At 34.2% G+C, this 26,653-nt stretch overlaps 1 protein-coding gene across 2 annotated transcripts in view; it reads left to right on the top strand.

The window, feature by feature from the left end:
* Nucleotides 1-744: 744 nt before the first annotated feature.
* Nucleotides 745-26,653, top strand: part of KIFAP3 (kinesin associated protein 3) — a 118,033-nt gene continuing 92,124 nt past the window's right edge. For both annotated transcript variants that reach the window (XM_033092770.1, XM_033092771.1), the window contains exons 1-9: nucleotides 745-1,000; nucleotides 8,144-8,275; nucleotides 12,533-12,687; nucleotides 15,231-15,286; nucleotides 15,862-16,003; nucleotides 21,506-21,605; nucleotides 22,678-22,802; nucleotides 23,940-24,038; nucleotides 26,339-26,517. In XM_033092770.1, coding sequence (XP_032948661.1) covers nucleotides 969-1,000; nucleotides 8,144-8,275; nucleotides 12,533-12,687; nucleotides 15,231-15,286; nucleotides 15,862-16,003; nucleotides 21,506-21,605; nucleotides 22,678-22,802; nucleotides 23,940-24,038; nucleotides 26,339-26,517 — 1,020 coding nt within the window. In that variant the 5' untranslated portion in view covers nucleotides 745-968. The remainder of the gene's footprint in view (nucleotides 1,001-8,143; nucleotides 8,276-12,532; nucleotides 12,688-15,230; nucleotides 15,287-15,861; nucleotides 16,004-21,505; nucleotides 21,606-22,677; nucleotides 22,803-23,939; nucleotides 24,039-26,338; nucleotides 26,518-26,653) is intronic.

The raw sequence follows: 26,653 nt of genomic DNA, 5'->3' as shown, positions 1-26,653 counted from the left end.
TGAGTAAATGAACATGAATCATTTGCCTAGATGCGATCGCTGAGCGCACGGGAATAGAACTGAAAGCAGAGGGCATTTACTTGCTAAGATTCAAGACCATCCCTTCTTCTCTATGGCCTGCACTGCCAACAGTTACCTGCTTCAAAGGAAACAGTTCCAAACGTTCCCTGATTTAGGAACAATTACTGGAGGAGTTGGAGTTTCAAGAGGGGTGTGTGTGTGGGTGCGTGTGGTGGTGGTGGTGGTGGTGCTGGCGGGGGGGTGGGGGGCGTGCAGGTGCATTTTACATTTAGGATACCAAAGTGGAAGGTAAAGATCTGACACTGAATCAAAGTCGACATTAACTGTATTCATTTTGCTCCACAAGTTAGAGCTTCTCAGAAAAATCAGTGCAGTTCCTTTCCCACAATCCCCCAAATACAAACCTCCCTTTACAGGTTATTAGCCAAGGGCTGGACAGCTGTATAGCATTCTCTTAATTAAAAGGCTAACGGGTTCCCTTGCCCGCTTTTCAAGCTGAGGACGTGAAATTCAATTCGGCTGACCGGGATGACTGTTTCAATTCTCCTTCTCAAGAGGGCAGTGACCACGGTGCCGCTCCTTAACCATCCACGCCTAAATCCGCCGCAAATACCTTGTCGTTTTGCTCCGTGTGCGTCAGATTCGTCCCAGGGTCCCGCCCCTCCTACTGAGCCTGCGCCTACCTGCGCGGCGGAGCGGGCGCATGCGCCTTGAGGCGGGGCTGCTGAGGCGCCTCTGGGCGGGTCCAGGCGGCTCCAGCGCTTTGGGCTTTGGGAGCTGTGGGAGGAGCCGGCGGCCTCACCGTGGTAACCACAGCGCCGCCGCCGCCCCGCCTTGCAGGCCTCAGGACTGTCATCGCCTTTGGAGGTCGGGGTACCGTGGCCACCGTTTCCGGAAATTGCTCTCGCAGATACCCCCAGCCTCCCCACGCCGTCGTCGCCGCCGCCATGCAAGGGGAGGACGCCAGATACCTCAAAAGGTGACGACTCCCCAGTGCTCGGTCCTACCTTCCTGGCTCGGGACCCTGACGCTATCCTTAGAGGTTCTTGGGGTTGGCCATCGAGGCGTCACTGAGCAAAGCTGGATGCTCAGAATCGGGGTGGGAGACCCGGGGAGAAGTCACAGGACGGGCAGGGACAAGGTGCATCGTGGGGGAGAGGACCGGGCCCTGCGGGCGTGCGAGGCTCTGCAGCCCCCTACCTGACTCGGCGGGGCCCTGACAGCATTGCGGTGGTTTCCTGGCTGCGGTACATTGTTCAGCGGAGAGGGGCGGAGTAAACCCCCCCCCCGCCCCCAATGCCGACCCCCCACGTTTCCCTAATAGAGAACTCGCGTGGAAGCCTGGCAGTGAAGACGCGGGGCCCTCTGCTCTCGGCCTCTAGGCTGGGGGTTCGCTGCCGTCGGGTTGTGAAATGATGACGGGGAAAGAAGGGGCGACTTTTACGTGATGGGAGGCTGGCCTGAGCGGTGGCTTTCCCATCGGTGTCTGCTTTCCTCGTCAATTTCGTCCACGTAACTGCCCTGTTGACAGTGTCATTTTTTTTTGTACGTAGGAGGTTCCTAATTATCAAGAGGTTTGTTCCCGGAGCTCGACGGAGAACAGGTCCTAATGTTTTCAGTTTAAAACATTTGGACTGTCAGTTACACTTTAAAGGAAATTGTTAATCTGTTGGGATTATTTATTTTACTCCTGTCAAAGATAAGAGCATCTCAGCTGATTAAAAATAAATAAATAAAGATACCCCCTACTGGACCGTGACTTAGCAGTAATCCAATAGAAAAAAGTCATAATCAGGACTCTCCATTTTTACAATAAGTCCCCGTTACTGACTGGGAAATTCCCTGGGGAAGTCACATGTATTCTTTGGGACGGTTTTCTTATCTAAACACAGGGCAATTATTACCTTATGGAGAGATATGAGGACCAAATATGAAAATACTTTTAAAAGATAAAATATGCATGTAAGGCGGCGGTATTATTATAATATTGTAAGTCATAATATACTTTTGCTGAATATATTTATCCTGGTTTGGCAGGGCCCTGGTTATCACAGAAAGATCTTCTAATCTTTTATAGACTCTTAAAAGGGATCGAAACAATCGTAAAATCAACCAGTCAACCAATTGCACTGTCTTTGTGAGATGGAGGCATATATTGCATGTCCTTCTCATTTTATATAAATATATCTGAAGCTATCAACCAGGCTTTATCAGTAAACTTTTTAAGGAGGAATATGTAATCATAACGAGTATATAACAGTTTTTGTTTCCTCACTGAATTTTGCTTACATTGATCTTTTCAAATATCTTGATTGAAAATTTTGTGACAGAGAAAATAAATTTTTTCTCTCTCAACTTTAAATGTAAGATTGTTCTAGAGCAAGGAGCCACTGTTATAGCTTATTTTCATGTAATATTGTTGTGCCAGAAGATAGTTTTTCTTAGGATTCTTGTACCCTTATAGACCCTTAGGCATACTACAATTTATAATTCTCAACCTATTGTTTACTTTTAAAGCCATATTACCTAGAGTTGAAAATATAAAACGGAACGAGTCACTGTAATGTTTGAAGCAAAATAAGGTCACAATCTGGACAGATTAAAATATACACTTCTCAGTTTTGTCTAATTTTGACAAATAAATAATAAAAAGTTTGCATGGTCTGCTTTCAGATTAGAAATATGCAGCTGATATATAACCGTACAGGCCCGATGATTTATGATGTCTGACAGAACCTTCTGTTTTAATTATTGGTTTGTTGATAATGATTACATATATTTCTTTTGTAATTTACTTTTATATTTTGTTTTTAACAAGATAGCAGTATGTTTTCAATCTAATGGATTCACTCAAAATTTGATTATTTTCAGTGGTTTCATTGTAGCTATCACGGAGGAATCTCTAGTCTCTAGTCTCTTTAAGTTTACATGTGTAACAGATTTTAGAATCAAAACTTGGGTTTCGTTTTTTTGTTCAACCAGTTGTGTTTTGACTCAATAGCACTTAATAAATACTCACCAAATATCTAGTGTATGCCTAGCATTGTTTTGGTCATGGGAGAAATGATGCAATAGGCACAGTTCATATTCTCAATTAGATATCCACACAATTAAATAGACAGCTAGCAGCCAGTGATTTTGTTTGTTTGTTTGTTTGTTGTTTTGCCTCTGCTCAGAACTCCCTGATGGCTTTCCATTGCTCTTAGAGTTAGAGCACCGATCTTTTGAGCTTCATCTCTCTAATCCCATCCCACACCCAGTAATTCCATACTTCAGCCTTACAGAAATAGCTTCTTCTAGATGCCTATGTGTTTCATTGTTAGGTTCTACATTCCCTTCCGATTGTCTGGAATTTGCCTTGTTCACCCAGCTAACCCCTCATCTTTCCTGTTTTAGCTTACACATCTTTTTTTTCCAGAATGTCTTTGCTGAGACGAACGTTCACACCACACATTCTAGGTCAGATATACTTGCTAGGTTCCCATGACATCTACTTTACTGTTTTTGTTTGTTTTTCCTGCTGATCTGTAAGCTTTAAAAGGATGAGGTACTATGTATCTTAACTTCCCATTTTATCCCCAGTGCCAGCACAGTGCCTGGAACATAAGTACTCAATACATAGTTACTAAATGAAGTGAGAATAAGGCTACAAAGACAAAAGGGCCAAATCATAGAGGACTTATGATCTGTAGTAAAGAATTGAGACTTAGAAGATCAAAGGGGAACCATTGAAGGATTTTAAGAGTGAATGGCATTTATTCATTCAATAGTTATTTAAAATTCTACCATGTAAAAGTCACTCAGCCTAGTGATAAAAAGTATTAGATGAATGAGATTTATTTTCCCTGCCTTTATGGTAGTTATAATGTAGCAAGGAATACAGACTTTAAACAGTATATTATAAGATGTTACTGTTTTACTATATTTATGAGAAGTGCCCTAAGTATATTATAACTGAAATAAGGATTTGGCTTTTATGTAAAGCTTTTTTCACACAGTATAATTTTCAACATTTATCCATGTTTTAGCTTTTTTCAGTACAGTACTTCATTCCTTTTAATAGCTGAATAATAATCCATTGTATGGATATAGCAGGCATTTGTTTGTCCGTCTGTTGATGGACATTTAGGCTATTTGCATCTATTGGCTATTGTCAATAAAGCTACTGTGAGCATTCCTGTACGAGTTTTTGTTTGAAAACCTATTTTCACTCTTTTGGTATATATTCCTAGTTGTTGCTGGGTCATATGCTAATTATGTTTAACTTATTGAGGAACCACACCAAACTGTTTTCCACAATGGCTGCACCATTTTACGTTCTCACCAGCAATGTAAGAGAGTTTCAGTTTTTCTACATAGTCCCCAATAATTGTTTATTTTTTAAAATTAAGACCATTCTAATGGATGTGAAGTGGTATCTTACTGTGGTCTTGATTTACATTTCCCTAGTTACTAGTGACATTGGGCATCTTTTCATATGCTTCCTGGCTTTCGTCTGTCTTCTTTGGAGAAAATAGTTTTTATCTGTTCTAGATACTACTTTCACCGTCTTCACTGTATCTTTCATATACAAAACAGTATGGTACTGGCATAAAAAATATATAGATCTCTTTTTATATATAGATATATTTTATATCTAAAGATATGTTTAGATATATTTTTATATATTTTATAGATATAATACAAAATTTTATAGATTTTATAGATAAAATTTTTTACATAAAATATATCTTTAGGTATATTTTTTCTTCAGTTGTTTTTTTGTATTTAGTTTTTTAAACTTTTCAATCATTGATTTTTTTTCTCTTTTTTTTATTCCCATCCCCCAGGTGCTCTCCCCTTTGGTACCCATTAACTTATTTTCTATATCTATGGGTCTGTTTCTGTTTTGTTTATTCATTTGTTTTGTCTTTTTAGATTTTTATGGTTAATATCCCATTGTGTATATTACCACGTCTTCTTTATCCATTCATCTATTGATGGACATGTAGTTTTCGTCCATATCTTCGTTATTACTAGTAATGTTGCAATGAATGTGGGGATGCATATATCTTTTCAAATTAGTGTTTTTGGTTTTTTTGGATAACTACCTAGAAGAGGAATTGCTGAATCATATGGTAGTTGTATTTTTAATTTTTTGAGGATCCTCCATACAGTTTTCCACAGTGGCTGCACTAATTTACAACCCCACCAACAGTGTATGAGAGTTCCTTTTTCTCCACATCCTCGCCAACACTTGCTTGTTGATTTATTAATGATAGCCATTTTGACAGGCGTGAGGTGGTGTCTCCTTGTGATTTTAATTTACATTTCCCTGATGATTACTGGGTTTCTCTGAAAATTAGACCTAGCTGGAGCATCAGCTCTAATGCATCTTTTGGAGCAAAAATTAATATAAGACCCAATATTTATTATATTATATTATATTATATTATATTATATTATATTATATTATTTTAAAGATCTGATCTTATATTATATTAAAATAATACCGGGTCTTATATTAATTTCGGCTCCAAAAGACGCATAAGAGCTGATGGTCCGGCTAGGCCTTATTTTCGGGAAAACATGGTAGTGACATTGAGCATCTTTTCATGTGTCTGTTGGTCATCTGTATGTCCTCTTTGGAGAAAAATGTCTGTTCTGCCTATTTTTTAATTCAATTGTTTGTTTTTTGGTGTTAAGTTGTATGAGTTTATTACATATTTTGCATATTAACCCCTTATCAGATACATCATTTGCGAATATCTTCTCCCATTTAGTCTTTTTGTTTTGTTGATGGTTTCCTTTGCTGTGTAAAAACTTTTTAGTTTGATATAGTCCCATTGCCCAAGGAGACATCCAAAAAAGATATTGCTGAGAATGATGTCAGAGAGTTTTCTGTCTGTGTTTTCTTCTAGGAGTTTTATGGTTTCAGGTCTTACTTTTAAGTCTTTAATCCATTTTGAGTGTATTTTTGTATATGGTGTAAGAAAAGTGATCCAGTTTCATTTTTTTGCGTGTCTTTACCCCGTTGTATATCCTTGCCTCCTTTGTCATAAATCAATTGACTGTATGAGTGAGGATTTATTTCTGGGCTTTCTATTCTATTCCATTGATCTACATGTCTCTTTTTAAGCCAGAACCATACTGTTTTCACTATTGTAACTTTGTAGTATAGTTTCTTCCCAATACATGACTTTTATTGCATCTTTAAAATATTACAACTAACCCTGAGAAATCATGCAACATCTTGGTATTTCTATAGCTGGACAACTTAGATCTTATTCATCAGCCTGCTGAACTGTTCCTTTTTCAGAAACATAGATACCATCCAAAAATTTTCTGATAGCCTTATTTTTAACTGTTGTGGCTTGTTGAATCGAAGCAGCTGAATTTCATACAAGTTCAGTGTCATTTCCTTCAAGAATTAACTCATCTTCCTGGGCTTGGGATATTGAACAAGACGCCTGACCTCATCCCAACCCTGCAGATGTGTTTTCCACTGAAGAATTTTCGGATTTCATATAGGGAACCATTCTCCTGAATAACAGCGTTGATGGGGAAGTGAGCACACAGAGACCTCCTTTTGTAACGGACGCCCAGGCTGAGACCCTTGACCATGTTCCGTTATCTGACTGCCAAGAGTGCGGACAGGAGCCAGGTCTCGCTAATTCCCCACCATCTGTCAACCCAGAGCTCTTCCTTCTCCTTGCAAAGACTGAGTGCTACCTTGGTAAGGTTGAAGTCACTCTTCAGGGACTTCCTTTCAGAGTGATGTCCACTTAGAGAGAACGCATTTGTGAGGCCTCAGAATAAGGTAGAGCATGTAGTAAAGATGGTCCAAAAGGCAAACATCAAGTCTCGTACATTTTCTGGAATGTGAACACTGGGACAGCTGAGGATGGTCTTCATCCTTGCAGGAGAAGGGCAAAAAGAGCTCTCTCTAGTGTGGTTTGATATGGAGGGTGAGACCTCCCACCTTGTTCTTTCTCACGCTTTCTTTGGCTGTTCGGGATCTTTGGTGGTTCAATGTAAATTTTAGGATTAGTTGTTCTAATTCTGAGAAGAATGCATTGGCATTTTAATAGGGATTGCATTGAATCTGTATATTGCTTTAGGTAGTAAGGACATTTTAACAATATAAATCCTTCTAATCTATGAGGAAGGTATATCCTTCCATTTATTTGTATCTTGTTCAGTTTCTTTCTTCAATGTCTTATAGTTTTCAGAGTACAGACCTTTCTCCTCTTTGGTTAAATTTATTCCTATGTATTTTATTCTTTTTGATGCAAATGTGAATGGGACTGTTTTCTTAATTTCTCCTTCTGATCGTTTGTTATCAGCGTATAGAAACAACAGATTTCTGAATATTGGTTCTGTATTCTGAGACTTCCATTTAGTAGTTCTTGTAGTTTTTTGGTGGAGTCTTTAGGGTTTTAGTTGCTTTTGCTTTTGATGTCATTATTTAAGAAACCATTGCCAAATCCAAGGTCATGAAGATTTGCCCCTGTGTTTTTTTCTCAGAGTTTTTTTTGGTTTAGCTCTTAAATTTATGTCTTTGTTCCTTTTTGAATTAATTATGTGGTATGTGGTAAGGGTCCACTTTCATTGTTTTACATGTGGATGTCCAGTTGTCTCAGTACCATTTGTTTAAGAGATTATTCTTTTCTCCCTCAATGAAAGGTTTTGACAATCTTGTTGAAATCAATTGACTATAGGCAGTTTTTTATTCCTGGACTCAGTTCTATTATTCCATTGATCTATATGTTTATCTTTATGCTAGTAATTCACTGTTTTGATTACTGTAGCCTTGTAGTACATTTTGAAATCAGGAAGTATAAGTCTTCCAACTTTGTTCTTCTTTTTCAAGATTGTTTTGGGTACTCAGAGTCCCATGTGTTTCCATATGACGTTTAGGATCATTTTTCCATTTCTGGAAAAAAGGCTTTGGGAATTTGATAGGGATTATATTGAATCTGTAGATCACTTTGGAAAATGTTGCCATGTTAACTATCGATCTGATTTAAATGCATATGTTACTCCAGCCCACATGATGTTTTTGGAACTAGAAACTAGGTAAAAACAATGGACATTTTGTGAGTTTTTAATCTAGTATGCCTCTTTTTATTTTACATTATAGGAAAGTTAAAGGAGGAAATATTGATGTACATCCATCAGAAAAAGCACTTATTGTTCAATATGAAGTGGAAGCGACCATTCTTGGAGAAATGGGAGATCCCATGTTGGGAGAACGAAAGGAATGCCAAAAAATGTAAGTTTTCTTCATTTGTGTACATTTTGAAAGTAGTGAACCTTATACAAACTTTATAGAAATACGATGTTATTTAAATATCTGCAAAGATGATAAGTGGTTATGGCATTTCTCTAGACCTACTTCATTTTAGTGAAGCAGGGACTATATTAAACTATAAATACAGATATATTTATTCCAGAGATAATCATGTTTATGTAAACATAATGGGAACCTATTGAAAAATACCTATTCTGATTTATCCCATTTAGTAAATGCATAAAATAGAGTATAAGCTACTACAACTTGGGACGTTGATTATAAAAGAGATGTTTATGTGGGACTTTTTAGTTTAATTTAGGAAATTAGTATTTTACAGAATCCTGTGTTCTTCCTTCTTCCCTGGAATTACAGAAAGTGATTGATTTCCAAAATTCTGATATCTAGCCCTCTGAAAGATCTTAGTAAGAAGCATTTTCTGATTCAATGAATTGAGACCTTAGATCTTCCAGGGTTCTACACACTTTCCTTCTTGCATTTGTAATCCTTTCAGGAGCCCCTTGGAAACTGGCCTTTTTATTGGTCTGTAGTTGTGCTGGTGATGACCTTACCTTTCTTCTGTAGTTTTGTGGAAGTAGAGAAGGTCTGAGATCACCTAGTGTTCTCTTCCAAACTTCCACCCTCCATAAGAATTTTGATTTGGCCACTCGTTAAGGAAAAGTTAAACTAGTGAAAAAGAATTTTTGTGTGTTTTGGTGGTATTAAGTAGATTCAGACTGCTAAGAGAGCACGAGATAGTGTTTAGCACACTGAAAAGCATTGTATTTTAAATATATAGCAGTGGTTCTCAACTGGTTGTGGTTTTCCCCCGGGGACATTTGGCAATACCTGGACACATTTTGGGTTTTCATAACTGGAGGGTGCTAATGGCATCTAATGGATAGAGGCCAAGGTGCCGCTAAGATTCCTACTCTGCACGAGAGCCACCTACAAACAAAGAAGTATTTGCCCAAACTTTTAATAGGGCCACAACTGAGAAACTTCGGTGTGTAGCAGCCTAAAGAGAGAAGCCACCTAGTGTCTTACTGCGATCCCTAATTTGTCTTCTTATTTGGGTCAGAAGGAGACGAGATTACACAGCTAATTCATTACAAATGAGTGAGTCCTTGGATAATCCACTAGACTGAAGAGAAATACACATGCCTACACATATACACTGTAGATTCTAACACATGCTCACACTTTTTTGTGTTCTCACACACTTCCTCTCTTCCATTTGTGTGTTTGTGGTTGCTGCCTAAGTTTTGTACATTTTGACAACATGTGAAGTCTCATGAGATCTTACTGATGTCCAAAGAAAAGCTAAGTCATCAATCTGTGCCTTAACAGTCTCATATATCACATTTCATGAGAAAAATTAGGTTTGGGTTCTTAAGAATGCAGTCAGTAGCCTCATTCAACTAGAATTAAATGAGAGTGTTGTTACAGTTTGAAAATCTGCAGGTTTCCTAGATAAGGGATACATTCACTAGTTAGGCAGCTGGAAAGAGTTACTACCTCCTATGACTAGAGTAAGTGGATTTATAAATGTCAGTTGAGGGGAAGACCTGAGTACTTCAATTTTGGGATACTCAACCCTGGCTGCAAAAAATCTGAAGAGAAATCATACTGTGGGACCAAAAAGACACTGTGGTTTGTTGACAATTCAAGAGGTCTTATCAAAGGCAGCAACTGGGGGTGAGGGTTTTGAGGAGACACTCATAGATTGAGATAGGTATGAAGTGAAACTGTCATTAAATTGGGGTTGTTAGTGCTATGGCCCAGGTCAGAAGACTTGTATTTCATTCTTTATGAGAAACTGATAGTTATGCTCCAAAAATAATATGGGTATTTCTCTTGTGAGTTTTTGGTGTTCTTAATAGATATAGGCTGCCTAATAAAGACTCTATTTTTTGGTTATAGGAATAATCAGTAAACATACAGGTAATATTTTCTAAAAATTCTAGCCCTACCTAGTTTTTCTTTGTCTTTTATAATAAGGGAAGGATTCAGGAGAGAGATCTTCACACTAAAAGAAGAAAATCTATTATTTTTAATGGAAAGAAGATGAATCAGATTGCTAATACACACACACACACACACACACACACGTTGGTAGAAAACAGATCTAAAAAGAGATAGAAAAATCTGCTTTATTAAATCGAGATACCACTACACACCTAGTAGAATGGGTAAAATCCAAACCACTGGCAGCACCAAATGGTGAGGATATAGACCAATAGGAACTCACTCAAGGCTGGTGGGAGCGTAAAATACAGCCACTTTGAAACACAGTTGGGCAGTTTCTTACAAAGCTAAACATAGGCTTACCATGTGATCCAGCAATTGTGCCCCTAAATATTAACCCAGATGCGTTTGGAAACGTATGTCCACACAAAAACCAGCGCACGAATGTTTATAGCAGCCGTATTTCTAATTGTTAACAACTGGACGCAACCAACACATCCTTCAGTAGGCAAATGGGTAAACCAACAGTGGTGCCTCCCTACCATCACGTATTATTCAGCACTAAAAAGAAATCAACTATAAAAAGATGTGGAGGAACCTAAATGGGTATTACTAAGTGAAAGACGCTCTATTAGAAAAGCTACATCTTATATGAGTCCAACTATATAACATTCTACAAAAGTAAAACTACAGTAAAAAGATTAGAGGTTGTCAGGGGTTCAGGGGGCAGGGACGGAGAGAATAAGGGGAGGAGGGAATAGGTGGAGCAGAAAGCATTTTTAGGGCACTAAGACTATTCTGTATGACCTGACATTATCCATTAGTCAAAGCCCACAGAACTGTACAACACAGAGTGAATGTCAACTAATGTCAACTTTATAATAAGGTTCAGTATTGGTTCATCTTTGTTCATAAACAAAGGTTCCATGCTAATGCAAAATGGTAATAATAGATAAAAGCAGTATGAGGGGATAGTGGGGGCGTAGTGGGGAACTCTGTACTTTATGCACAATTTTTCTGTAAACCTATAACTGCTCTAAAAAAGACTAATAAGAAATTTTTTAAATATATGTTTATAGCATTTCTATTGTGTCTCTTCTCAATCAGATTTATGGAAACTGCCAAGATCTCCCAGTTGCTTACTAAAATTAAGCATAGAGAGATTCTTTTGAGAGTTTTTCTCTGAATGGTCTCTCCTTTCTATCTCTGCCTTCTGATGTGCAGTGAAATCATCCAAAAATTGAATCAACAGTTTAAAAGGTAGCTCATAGAATCCCAAGAGGACCAGATTTGGGAATGACTCTAGAGCTAGGAATAACGTCCCACTCACTCTTCTGGACTTCTTTCAGGAGAGGTCATCTACATCTGAATAATGATTTCACAGATGCTCACTCAGTACAGGACCTTTTCCTGAGACCCCTCTGTCCTTGCTGCCTCTAATATCTGACGTCTCGCCAAATATTGGCCATTTCACCAAGAAATAATTCTGTACAGTGGCAACTTTATGTTTCTCTTGGAATCTAAGCCTTGCATGAGCACATCTGCTTGAGAGAGTCTTTTCTAGCCCTGAAGGTTGAGTCTTCACCCTGAATTTTCATAGCTCTCCCTGGTGCCATGAATCCATGCAAATGCAATTGTTTCCAGACTCCGAATGACCTTTTTTAAATTGAGCTTCCAATGAATCTCCTGGACTAAAATAAAAAGGAGGGAGAAGCTGGTTTATTATTTTTTTGATGTAGTCACACATATGAAACATATTCATTTGTTCCTCAGAATTCCTCATATAGGTCTTAAAATGCATCCTGCTTTGTTTTCTTCCTGCTTTCTGTATAATTTCCATTAGAACAACTGAATCCTAAAATATCAATATTGCGTCTTGTCCCTAACTGAAAAACATAAATGATTGTGACTATGGTCAAGAAAATAATTCATCTTTGGCAATATGGATTCTCATATCCCATGACTAAAGACTATGTGTATTCCATCGGAAAGACATTTAAAATAAGATCTCTGAATACGCTGTCCTGCCTAGAAGCATCAAATGTAGGTGTTATTAGGTTCTTTTTATCTCGTTTGTCCAGCTCAAAGAAAATCATCGCTTGGCATTTATCTAATGCTAATTATTATATCTAATACCTTATTATATTTTACTGAAATAGTCTATGTAAAGTACATTAAAGTGCTTTGTTAATTACTTATTTAAAGAACTGTTGTTTAAGTTGTCACTTACTTTGATAATACCTGAGTTGGAAAATTCTGATATGCTTACAGCATTCGACTTAAGAGTCTCAATGCCAACACAGATATAACTTCCTTGGCACGGAAGGTGGTAGAAGAATGTAAACTCATTCATCCCTCAAAACTGAATGAGGTAGAACAGCTGTTATACTATCTGCAGAACCGCCGTGATTCATTGTCAGGAAAAGGTAAGGAGAAGAATTTCTGACTTCTTAATGCAGGACCAGAGTTGTTTGACTAGAGTTTGTACTTTACATATTTGAAAGATATTTTGTTTTGTTTTGTTTTTTTGCCAGTGCTATGAATAAGTAAATGAAAGATAAACAAACATAGTAGTTGCCTCCATGTCGGGCTTTATATTAGATGTTCCCACGCAAAATGATGTTTCTATTTCATACTGTGTCTGTGTGCCTGTGTGTGTATGTACACATCCGCTGAAATAAGGAACACAAAAGCAAATGCCTGTTGTATTGAGTCTAGAATAGTAAAAGGAGAGAATTTTGGGCAGAAAACATATTTTCTCTACTCCAACTAGATTTATATTTTCAAACTTTTTTATTGACATTTAATTTTTTGAGTGGATTACTTAAGTATTTAAATGTTTAAATATATGTCATGTGCTCTAGACTATACTAAAGATGTTTTATGAATCTTCCTTAGGAAAATATTACCTTTTCATTCCTCATCGTCTCAATTGTTGCCATTCTTCTATCTTTAAGTCCCTCATTAAAGAACTAAGCTATTAAAATGTTAGAGCTAAATGATTGATTATTTATAGAAGACATTTTAAAATAATCTAAACCAAAAATGAAGCAAAATAGAAACAGACATTTAAATGGAAAGTCATCTCAGATTATGAATGGTTAGTTATTCCATTTCATAGTATTTATTAAGTTTACATATCTTTGTAAGTTCTAAAATGTGGTGCCTTTGAAATAACTTATAAATGCTTAAATTTTGATTGTACCAATTCAAAAAAATTTTTAATGTTTTTCAAGTTAATCACTCTTCTCTTTCTATCTAAATAAAATGCCTTGTGCCTGACATACACTTTTATTAGTTAGCCCTAAATACAGTTACTAACTCACATTATATGATCAGTATGTATTTGTTGAATGAATTGGAAGACTGTGAACTTATTTAAAAGCAAAATTAAGCGTTTCAAACTTGATTGCTCCCAGCTATATAGCTGGCATTCAGTGTATACTTGTTAATTATTGAAACTAAGTGCTATCAGGAAAATATTACCAGGAAGAATTTTTATTAAATATTTCATGATAGATTAATTTTGCTAAGATGTCTATAAATGATGAGAAGATAACATCTTCAGTAACTTAAATAAGTTCAAAGTGAGCAAAGTAAATCCTGTGCTTTCTAAAGACGTGTGTATACTTATTGTGGGTTGTACAATATAGTTAAAATTGATCTTTCCTAATGCCAAATTAATATAATTCTGATGGTATTTATAATAAAATATCTTTAATGAAAACCCTTTCACTGAATTTTCAGGGTAAATCAGTCTTCTCATCTCCTTCGGAATAAGAGGAAATTTTCGTGTCATTATAAATGGATCAGTTCATCCAAATCAATGTTTCTTTACGTAGATACTAATATTTGAAGATATATATGAAATGCTGTACCATATTAAATATACACTTATTTGTGGAAACCATTTTTATTAACTATTTTACTTGATATTCACTGTTTTAAAGCCAGAAATTTTGCCCTAAAGTGATTGAAACAAAACAATAATATGTATTTGATTTATGATTCTTTACCTTAAGCAATGTTTTTTCTTTGCTTAAGTAAAACCACTGTCATAGTAAAGTATTTATTTGAGGCAAAATTTAACCAACAACTGTTGAGAAAATACAACCTTATTTAGAACGGTTACCATCCTCTGAAAACAATCAGGACTAATTGCCATTATATGTAAAACATATTTGATAATTATAGAATCAAAATTTTGATACTACTCAAACATATTTTAATGTACATGCAATTGCTTAGGTTTTTAACCCAGATCAGTGAAGTATTTTTGATAATTTTTTGTTAGCAAATGAAATTCTGCTATGAATCAAATAATTGAGTGTAACAAGTGGCTCAAAGTAGTGTTCAACCCCTTTAGATACCTCTTTCATTTATTTGGAAACAAGTGAGGATTAATGCAGATGTGAAATATTTGTCTTTTAATTTATGATCCTTATTTTGTTAAAAAATTCAGTAAGTAACTGTTCTTTATTTTAGCTTTTAACTTTACCCAAGTTATTTATTTTTCTTTTCCTTTGTTAATTTTCATTTTAGTTTTTATTTTCTCAACTCATTCATTTTTTTCTTTGACTTATTGATTTTTTTATTCCCACCTTAAATATGAATTAGGAGGGGAACAAGAAGAATCTGAAGACTGTTTTGCTTCTTGTTGGCGAGTCTGGCTATTTACATACCCAAAAAGTTAACCAAGGAGGAAGTTAAAATTGCTGCCTAACATAACTTGGGGATTATTTGTAGGTTTTATTTATTTATATTTTCCTTGATATCTTCAGTAGAACAGAGGATTATAGATGAGCAGTTATTTTTGTATGTTGGAAAAAAGATTGTTTCATAAACCATTCAGTTTTAAGATCCCCAGCTTAGCTAGAATTAAGCTCAGCTTCTAAAAATAAAAATTACCTAGAAACCCTAAAAACCTAGTTCTTCTCATTAAAAAAACCAAAAAACTATCTTTTTACAGAAAAAAAAGAAAAATCAAGCAAGCCTAAAGATCCGCCTCCTTTTGAAGGAATGGAGGTAAGTAAGACGGGATCCTGATCTAATAGAAAACTGATTGTAAGGTCTTGCCTTTTACCATTAATAATTCATGCAATCACATTAAACAGATGTGAAATTTTTTAAAATATTGATCTTAGAAGTACATGAAAAAGGTAGAAAATCAATATTTAATTGGTAAAGGTAAAAATTATTTGGTGTGTTTTTTAGATATAATTTATTTTGATAGAAAAATGAATTGTAAAATGTTTTAAATGTTCTTATTATAATACGTTTTGAAATATTGTTTAATCTATTGTAGAAGATACAAATTATTTTTCATTACATTTAAGATACTTTATACTGATAGACCATTCTTAGAGTTTATATTCATCCCATTTTATCATATGGTTCATAACTACTTTTGTATTGGAATCCTAGCATTCAAAGGTCTAATTTCCCCCTCTACAAAAAAATGGCTGCTATGGGTCATTTGAAAACTTGTCTATTATTATAAAGGGCAGTATACTGATCACAAAATAATCATTCCTTTGATAGTGGCTCTGTTAAGCATTATTGTTCTTCTGGAGTACTTTCATCCTCTCCTTTTGTTTCAGATTGATGAAGTTGCTAATATTAATGACATGGATGAATACATTGAGTTATTATATGAAGATATTCCTGACAAGGTTCGGGGTTCTGCTTTGATCCTGCAGCTTGCTCGAAATCCTGATAACTTGGAAGAACTACTATTAAATGGTAACTTATATTTATAACTATTAAAAATAGAAAAATTATTGTGAAATATAATTTTTAAATTTATTACATTAGAGGAGTAAGCTAAAATTATTTATACCAAACATAGGAATGCACTTATTTTCCAGCTCTTTATTACCTTTCTTCTTATTCAGATTTTGACGTGAGAGCACAATATTTTAATATTCTCTGGAGAATTCACAAATCATATAGTTTAAATAAGGGAAGTCAAGCATTAATGGTAATGTATCTTTCTTCTCTGGAAGACTTGCTTATACATTCAATTAGTTTACAATATCAAACTTCTGACATTTGTATACATATGTATAAGCTTTAATTAAATTAGAGTTGCAATATTAGGTCTCTTTCGGTAGCACAGCAAACGATATTAATCTTTATAATTTAATTTTGATTGAATTTGCTTCATTAGAAGTACTAGTTAAAGAAAAAGAAGATATAATCCTCTTAAACCTTTTTTTTCTCAGTAATATCTCTATAGAAGTATTTTAAATGCATAGTTTTCTGACATTATACTTTTGCCAAAACTGAAACATGGAAGGTATCATTATTATCTGATTTCCATCACATGTCTGTTGTTAAACTCCTTTTATGGTGGCACACCCATATTTTGTAGCTTGGAAAATATGTATAGAGATCTTTCCAGAGAATCCTAGAATATTACCAATATTCCAATTAGGAAATTTTTACATTTTAAGTATTTTTAAAATTATACAACTCATATATTATTATGTTACTTTAAAAGAATTAGAATATTATAGATAAGACCCCTTTGATTATTATACTGTAATGTGTTATGAGTTTTTGTACGTTCATCCAGATCTTTTTCATACTTTTACATATATGTGAGTATAGGTTTTTTCTGTGTTAAAATATAGAGTATTGCCTTATATGAATTTTTATATTATATCATATTTCTTACTTGGTAATTTTTTCTCCATGAAGTAATGTTTTAAGATTTCATATATGTACATACATATATAATTACATATATGTGTAATTACACATATATGTAAAATATTATAATTTATTTTAAACTACTTTTGATAATTGTATTTTAAAAGTCATACATATTCTTTAGTCATTCTCCTACTGATGATCATTAGATTGTTTCCAAATTTTTCAGTAGGAAATAATGCTTCCGTGAACATCTTTGTACATATTTTCTTATTTTAGGATGTATACATAAAAACAAATATCATGCAGAAATACAGGTCATCATAGCTTACGGGATATTGCTGAATTGCCTGCTGAATGGTTGTGCCACCCTATCGTTATGCCAGTAGAATATGAACATTATCAAATCTAAAAATTTTTACCATTATGTAGTTGGTAATAAACAATATCTTTGTTTTAAGTTGCATTTCCCTGATTTTTAATGAATTTGATCTTTTCAAATGTTACCAGACTTTTAGAATTCCTACCCTGTGAAATTTGTATTCACATCTCAAGTATTTATATATATGAGTATGTGTATGTTTATATATGAATATATATCCTTTTTCATTTATATGTATATAAATTAGTACATACATTTATATATATCATTATATCCTTTTTCTCTTATATACTTAGAAATAGTTTCTCTCAGTTGTCATTTTTTTGATATATCTTTTCTGTTCATTTTCATCTTATTTGTATCTTTGAATCTAAAGTGTTTCTGTTGTAAAAAGCATATAGTTGGATAATGTTTGTTTTTCATTTATACTGCCAATCTCTGCCTTTTGATTGGAGTTTTAGTCTATTTATCATTAATACAATTACTTATAAATTAGGATTATCATCTAACATTTTGTATTTGTTTTCTGTGTATTTTTAATCTTTTTTTTTTGTTCCTCTTTTCCTCCATTACTGCCTTCTTTTATGTTAAATAGATATTTTCTAGTATACCATTTTAATCCTCTTGGTGTTCTTTTGCTATGTTTTCCCAAATAATTTTCTTAATGCTTGCTCTGGGATTAGAGTTACTGTGTTAAATTAAAATACTCTAGTTCAAATTAGTACCAACTTAATTTTAACAGTGTATAAAGACTTTGCTCCAATATAACTCTATTCCCTCCCCACTATCATAGTCATACAAATTACATCTTTATGCATTATCAACCCATCAGCACAGTACTATACTTATTGATATATGCATTTTTAATCACATAGAAGAAAAGAATATAATCAGAAATACGTTTATACTGCCTTTTATATTTATCAACATAGCTATCTTTATTAGTGCTCTTTATTTCTCTTTGTTGATTTAAGTTACTCTCTAATGTCCTTTCATTTCAGCCTGAAGAACTCCCTTTAGTATTTTTTATAAGGAAGGTCTACTATCAACAAATTCTCTTAGTTTTTGTTTACCCCTGAATGACTCAATTTTTCCTTGGTGTTTGAAGGAGTTTTGCTGGATATACAATTATTGGTTGATAGTCCTTTTCTCTTAGCACTTTGAATATGTCATCCCACTACCTTCATGTTTCCATGGTTTCTAGTGTGAAATCAGCTGTTAATTTTACTGAGGATCCTGTGTACATGTTGAGTTGATTTTCTCTTGCTGCTTTCAATATTTTCTTTGCCTTTGGTTTTTGCCAGTTTGACTATGATGTGTTTAGGTGTTGCTATCTTTGAGTTTATCTTGCTTGGAGTTTGTGGAGCTTCTTGGCAGATTAATGTTTTTCATCAAACTTGGTAAGATTTGGGGTATTATTTTGTTAAGTATTCATTTTGCTCTTTTCTTGTCTCTCCCCTCGGGGTCCCCATTATGTTTATATTAGTATGCTTGTTGGTGTCCCCTAAGTCTTTGAGGTTCTGCTTATTTATTTTTCATTCTTTTTTCTATTTATTACTCAAACTCAATAATTGTAATTGACCTGTCTTTACATTTGTTGATTCTTTCTTTTTTCTAGTTCACATCTGCTGTTAAGATTTCTAATGAATTTTTCATGTCAAATATCTCACAAGTATTTTGCAATTGCAGAATTTCCACTTGGTTTATTTTTAAAATAATTTGTATGTCTTTATGGTATTCTTTATTTGGTGAGACATCATTCTCCTACCTTCTCATACTTTTCTTTAATTCTTTCAATATGTTTCCCTTTAGTTCTTTGAGTATAATTATAATAGCTGATTTAAAATTTTGTCTCACAAGAGTAATGTCTGAGCTTCCTCATGGACGGTTTCTACTGACTGCTGTATTTCCTGATTATGGGACATACTGTCCTGTCTTTGCATATATAGCATTCTTTTTTTTTAACTGTTGTTGTTGAAATAATATTGTGGAAACTTTGAAAATCTGATTCCCTCTTTCCCCCAGGGCTTGTTATTTTTGCTGTTTGTTTGTTTAATGAGTTTCCTGGATTAATTCTGTAAAGTCTGTATTCTTTGTACAGCCACTGAAGCCTCTGCTCTGTGAGTTTAGTGGTAGTTAATGATGGAATAGAGACTTCCTTAAACGTCTGGCACTAAAGGTCCCGACTTTTGCTCAGGGCTGTGTGTGTGTGTGTGTGTGTGTGTGTGTGTGTGTGTGTTGGGGAACATCTTCAGTGCTCAAGCAGGTCATTTACAACCTTTGGCCTTCACTTCCTGCTTGTACATTGTCTCAAGGTTACCCAGAGATGAGAGATTAGGTCCTTCATTGGTCTTTTTTCTCTGGCATGTGCACATCCCTGCACATGTGCATGGCCTTCTAGATTCCCAGGAATATGTTGGAGCTTTCCAAAAACCCTGTGAATATCTCATTTTCCAGTTTTTCCTTTTTGATCAGGCTCTTGTTAACTCCAACTGGCAAGGCTGCTGCATGTTACTGCAATGTGGCCACTAGTAGTTTTCAATAAATGCCCTGGGTATAAGGCTGTACAGAGCAAGCTCTGTGTCAGGTCAAGTAAAGACAAACCCTGGGAATGGAGCTTTTTAGCATCCAGATAGGTCAGACAGTGAATCTTCTGGAGTAGGGATTTTGGGGAGTACCACACTGTTCTGCCTAATTCAGTTGCTGCTAGGCTGCTGTTTTTCATGGATATCATAGTTGTGATTTTTCTTAGATATTATTTTGTACATTTTCTTGTATATTATTTTGAGATCACTTTATCCTATTCTCTAAAAAGTCACAATGAGATTTTAATTATGATTGCATTCAACTTATAAATTGGTTTTGTATTTTGACTTTCTGTAAGCTTTGTAATTTTCTTTTGGCTTTTTCTTGATAAACTCATGTACAGTTCCTGTAGCTGTATTTTTATTGAGATATTTCTCTATTCTATGTAAAAGGAGCAAAATGAAACAAAATTTGGAAAATAGGTCACTAAACTTATGTGTAAAATTCATGACATTATAGTACATCATTTCCAAAGTATATTCTAAGAAATACTATTTCCCCTTGATTTTAATGGTGAAATGCCTTTGGTAATACTAGAATCAACAAAGTTAAACCAGATTCTTTGTTAAGTAGGACTTTTGGAGCCTTTGCCTACCTATTTACTTGACTCCAGAAGGATTTTGGAGTCAAGCATATATTACACTAGTGCTCTGCATTGTGAAAATGAGTAACATTATGAATACCATTATAGGATAATTTTCAGTTTGTTGAAAAAATTTCTTATGAAATGGATTAATCACATGGTGAATTCTTGTTGTTTCATGATCTGAATAGCCAGAATGCTCAAATAAACTGAACACTTTCATTACAATAATAAATACTGATAAAGTGGTCCATGAAGTACAATAGAGCCTGAGTGCCAATCAAAGAAAGTTGAATTATGAATTATATATAACACAGATATTTTAATTTTTATTATTTTAAGAATTGGTAAGCCATGTAGCAGCATTAATTGAAGCCAGTCCCATTACTTTATGTTTACTTTATATGTGGTAACTCTCGTTAATCAATGTATTAATTTCACCTTTCTCAAGTAAAAATATAGCAGGGATGTTATTAATCTACCCTAAAGCTAATTTTGTGAAAGATTTTTTGTTTTATTTATGTCTGTTGGCATCAATTTAACATGATATTAAAATATTAGAGTTATTTTTCTGTGTATAAATTTTATTTGGTTATTAATTTGCTTTAATGGAGCTAGTGTTAGCCTGCTAAACTGCTCATTATTTTTTTAGAGTTCTTCTGGTTTTTTACTTATTCACAAGCACCTTAAATCAGATGTTAAAAAAGAAAAAAAATTGGTACTGCTATAGCAGGATTACAAATGGAAATGCAGCTCAAGAAATAAATGGTCTTACTATTTTATTGTTATATTAATACTCATGTTACTTTAAATCATATTATATTTTTTCTGTTTTCAGTTATAGACTTAAAACTACATTTATGAGTTTTTTAGTAAAAGTTGGATTTCAGTTTTAAAAATAGCTTTCTGTGTTGGAAAGAAGCACCCTACTTTTTTGTCCCAGTTCTATCTTAGCTTGTTATTATTAATAAGTAGACATTTAAAACCAATCACCAGAGGCAGGAGAATGATTATTTTTGTACATCTCTTTTTCCTTTAGAGACTGCCCTTGGTGCATTAGCAAGAGTCCTGAGAGAAGACTGGAAGCAAAGTGTTGAGTTAGCTACAAACATCATTTACATCTTTTTTTGTTTTTCCAGGTAAGTATAAAAATTAGGAAATAAGAGTACTAGTCTATGTGTATTTCTCTTTCTGTCTGACTTGGTTTAGGTTCTAGATTACTGGGGCGCTCAGGGTTCTGTGTGACTGCCGGTGCTCTGCTGCTGAATTCTTACTCTGTTTCCCATTCTCTGTCCTCTCTGTTGTTCTGTCTTCACTCAGTCTGTCCTCACCCACGTATGTATGTATGTGGGTGTGCACACACACACAATGGGATAGTATAAGGGGCAGGTTAGAGTATGGGCTCTGGAAGGAGACTGGATTTGAATCCAAGTCCTGCTATTTATTAGCTATGTGATCTGGATTCCATTACTTAGCTTCGCTGTGCCTTAGTGTTCTCATCTGTAAACTCCATAGTAATCGTAGCACCCTCTTCAGATAGTTTTTAGAGTAAAGCCTGACCCAGAGTAAGTGCTGGTAAATGTTATTGTTTTCATACAGATGTGTGTGTTTGTGTGTGTGTGTGTGCAAATACATACCTGTTATGCATCCATATATATTATTTTACACATATGTTCTTCAGAGAGATGTTTATTGAGACATTGTAAAAAGTTTTTAACCAGTTCCTAGAGATTTGCTTGCCTCTATTCTAAAAATGTATCAGCATTAGCAAATAAAAATTTACTGAATAAATGCTTGGGTAAATGAATTGTCTAGGAAACATGCAAAACCTGATTGCTAATACTTTACTAGTTTATTCTCTGGTATCAGTTTTATTCAATAATAGTATTGTTATATTATTAGTTTTGTTAGATGGTAGTCTGAAAATTTATTTTGAGAGTATCTGAAAAGTTAAAATGGTGGTTAAATTAAAATAATATGTTTTATTTAATTTCGAACTTAAAAATAATTTCATTTCAGGTAACAGTAGTGTGTTAAAATATAGTTTAAGTAATCTCATAATTTTAAGTCTTCTTAGTTTGCTGTGGGTGTATTCATTTATTGAAATACATCAAATTTTCTACATTGTTTGTACCAGTGTTTACCCAAAACAAATTTCCTGAACCCACAAAATGTGTTCCTTAAATGCATACTAAAATCTCTTCTTTAAAGCTTCTCTCAGTTTCATGGACTTATCACTCACTATAAAATTGGAGCTCTCTGTATGAATATCATTGATCATGAATTAAAAAGACATGAGCTTTGGCAAGAAGAACTTTCTAAGAAGAAGAAAGCTGATATCCTTTTAGAATGGCATTTCGTCCCACTGTGTGTGCTATAAGCTTCTGACATCTAGATTGGTGTTGCCCTAAACTAGATGGACAACTCAGAAATCTTGGACATTTTAGATTATTTCTGGAGTCCCAAGTCTCCTGAATGTATCCAAATTCATTTAAACTGGAGGGGTGCGGAGAGGACCATGAATGCGACTTTTAGCAACCATTACTTTATACATTGTGATTGATGACAGGAACTGATATTTTAGGACATATCGTATTCCTGTAAATATCAGACACCATTGGTTGTAAGATGCACCATTATTTATGAACCACTAATGAAGAAAAAGAATGCTTCCAATTAAACAATGTCACATCATGGATTATAAGACACATCTAAATTCTGGTGATGTTACGATGTGGGAAAATGTGTCTTAGAATCAATGGATTACAATAATTGTAGGAATATAAAAATGACCTATCAAATTCTGACCATTTCTCCTAAAATATTACTATTTTATTAAGTCTTAAGTCTACTTGTGTTTTGATGGAAGTGGCATTCAATAAGGGGTTGTTTTTAAATGCTTGGGGATCTTGAGGTATTTATAACTGCTTATTTCTGTCCAGGGGACTGTTTGGGTCCATAGGATGTAATTTTTAAATTTTGTTTACCTCTAACTTTGGGTTATTTCTCTTTTGGCATCTAGTCTGAAATGGGTACTAAAAAGCTTTATACCCTAATCCATGTCCTTTGAATATTCTGGGCATCTGTCTGAAGTGGAAGCCAATATTCTTATTAACTAAATCATTTGCTAAGGCAATGATTTTCTTGGTACGTGGACCCACTTGATAATCTGTTGAAAATTAAGAGACTTGTGCACATACGTAAAATATTTGCGTATGATTTCTGGGGATTCGAGAATTTTGTGAAGCCCAAACATGTGTTACCCAAGGACTCCAAGCACGTACTTGAACCCTTGGTTAAGAAGTCCTGTTATACCACAATTAATTGTGCAGAAAATAATGTTTAGTTAACTGTTGGTTAGAGAAAATAACTAAATAACTGTGCACATAAAATTTAATAGTGCTGTTCTTCGTAGTATTTTTCAGTAGGTTTTCTTTGTTTCAATGAGTATGGATGATCCTTAACTTGTTTACTTGATGAAGACCCTGAAAACCAAACCTTGAGAAAAGATTATGAAAAAACATTTAAAAATACCAGGGGCCTTGTGATAAAACAGGAACAGCTCTTACGAGGTATGACTCATAATCAATGAGAAAAGCAGCAAAGTGCTTATTGCACATTTAGTTTGTTCCTTTTTTTTGGTCTGATCAATGAAGCTAATAACAGAATAGTTGAAAGTTTTGTAAATTTTAATATGCTACCAATTTTTCTGTCTTTAACATGGGTAATAATGTATTAAATTTCACTCTACTGTTTTCCACCAAAAGGCTCCTACATGTATATATATTTGTTATTTATTTACTCAGAGATAATATTTTTAATCCAATGTGTGACCTTTTCAATAATAAGAATCGTATCTCTCAAACCCTAATATACTTATATAGTGAATGATTTTGTTGCTTCCCTAGGAAATTGATGTAAAATTTTTCAAAATATTTATCTTGTTTAATAAAAAGTAGTTTCTTCTTTGAAGGGTTTATTGAGAAATTTACGTGTTCACTAGTATGGTTTCTCAGTCATTCATAAGATGTAAAATCTTATGGTCAGTGAGAATGATGTGGGGCTTTGAAGTGTACATTCAATTCCTGCTTTGTAGCTATTGAATTTTTTCCAGCTTTATTGAAATATAATTAACATAACATAGTGTATGTTTAAGGTATACAGTAGGATAATTTGTTACATGTATATATTACAAAATTTTGTCACAATAAGGTTAGTTAACACATCCTTCACCTCAGTTAATTACCATTTTGCTGTTGTTATGGTGAGAACATTTAAGTTCTACTCTTATAGCAACATTCAAGTATGCAATGCAGCATTGTTAACTAAAGTCGCCATCTTATAACTTAAAGTTTATGCCCTTTGACCAGTCTCTCCCTATTTCCCCCACAATCCAGCCCCTGGTAATCATCAATCTACTCTATTTGTGAGGGTTCAACTATTTTAGATTCCACATGTAAATCAGAATGTACGATATATCTTCTCTGACTTATTTCCCTTAGCATAATGCCCTCAGGGTCCACCTATGTTATCACAAATGGCAGAATATCTTTCTCTATTTATGGATTAATAATATTCTATCGTGTAAATATATACATACATATTTATATACCACATTGTTTTTATCCACTTATCCAGCAACGAACACTTACGTTGCTTCCGTGTCTTGGCTATTGTGAATAATGGGAGTGAGCATGGGAATGCAAATATCTCTTTGAGATCATTATTTCATTTTCTTTGGATACCTACCCAGAAGTGGGATTACTGTAAAATTTTTATAATACTTTTTTCCTCATAAAATTGTCTTGGAATTAAAATGGGTTACTAGTTATATATCAACTAGTACAGTGCCTGGCATACAATAGGTACTTAATGTGAATTGTCTTTCCACCTCAAATATTTGTTAAATAAATTAAATAATTATGTGTGTATATACATATATATGTAACTATATATATATATACATATGTGATATATATATATATATATGTATATACGTGGTGTGTGTGTGTATTTCTATTCATACAGATTTAGAGATGGTTTATAAGAATACATGAAATAAAATACTAAAATAATGGATAGAATCAAGGCCATATGAGAACAAAGATACTATGTTGACCGTAATAGCCTGTGTAATTCTGACAGAAATCTTTCAAGTCTTAACTCTGAAGCTTTCTGTCAGTCAAGGCAAAATGTAAAACGTTACCTTTTTACATAATTCTCATTGTAAAAAGGAAACAATTGTATGAGTTATGAGAACCTAATTATTTTTATTATGATATCTGAAAAAAGTTTTACTTAGAACCAATAGACAGTGACCTGTCACCTTTGTCTAGTGTGACAGTCATATTACCGAATTTCATGTGGCTATTTCCTGTAGTGGCTACCAGAAATAAGTCTGAAAATGAAAAATTTAGTGCCTTCAAATTCAGCTCTAGCTGTACTATACATTTAGGATTAGAGCTCTTTTTAGCATAGTAGCTCCTAGTTGTTGAAGTTTTACCTTGTTTTCTATATGAATAAAATTATTTTTCCTCATCTCTCTGTTTTATTATTTGCTGACATTTAATTAATTGCCATTTGATTATTCTTAAGCTCTGAGCTCCAGAAGGGTAGGTATCATTGTCTTATTTTGTTATTGTTCCTTCTTAGTATCATAATATTATTTCATATATATTATGTGTTTTATTTTATATGTCATTTCACTCAATAACAATAAATGTTTTCTAATGAATGAATTAATAACCAGTTAAAAATTTCACAGTAATGTATTTCTAAGAACTACACCTGTTACTTTGGGACTAGGAATGATTTATTAAATTCTTGCTTCAGCATGCCAGTCATTTGCTTCTCACCTCTTTGACTCTTCCAGTTGCCCTCTACTTGCTTCTGAATCTTGCTGAGGATACACGCACCGAGCTGAAGATGAGGAACAAGAACATTGTGCACATGCTGGTGAAGGCCCTGGATCGGGACAACTTTGAGTTGCTGATTCTTGTTGTGTCATTCTTGAAGAAGCTCAGCATTTTTATGGAGAATAAAAATGATATGGTAACTTACATCGAAACAGTCCGTGTTTGCCATTTTCAAGTTAGACTATTTTGAGAATAAGTAAACACATTATTCCCCTACTGAGATAATTCTGAATGGGAATTTTACAATAGCTCTAACTCCCTTCAATGGTTTC

Source organism: Rhinolophus ferrumequinum, chromosome 22 (genome assembly GCF_004115265.2).
Source record: "Rhinolophus ferrumequinum isolate MPI-CBG mRhiFer1 chromosome 22, mRhiFer1_v1.p, whole genome shotgun sequence".
In the NCBI taxonomy this organism is placed as follows: domain Eukaryota; kingdom Metazoa; phylum Chordata; class Mammalia; order Chiroptera; family Rhinolophidae; genus Rhinolophus; species Rhinolophus ferrumequinum.
This window is presented reverse-complemented; position numbering and strand designations above follow the sequence as displayed.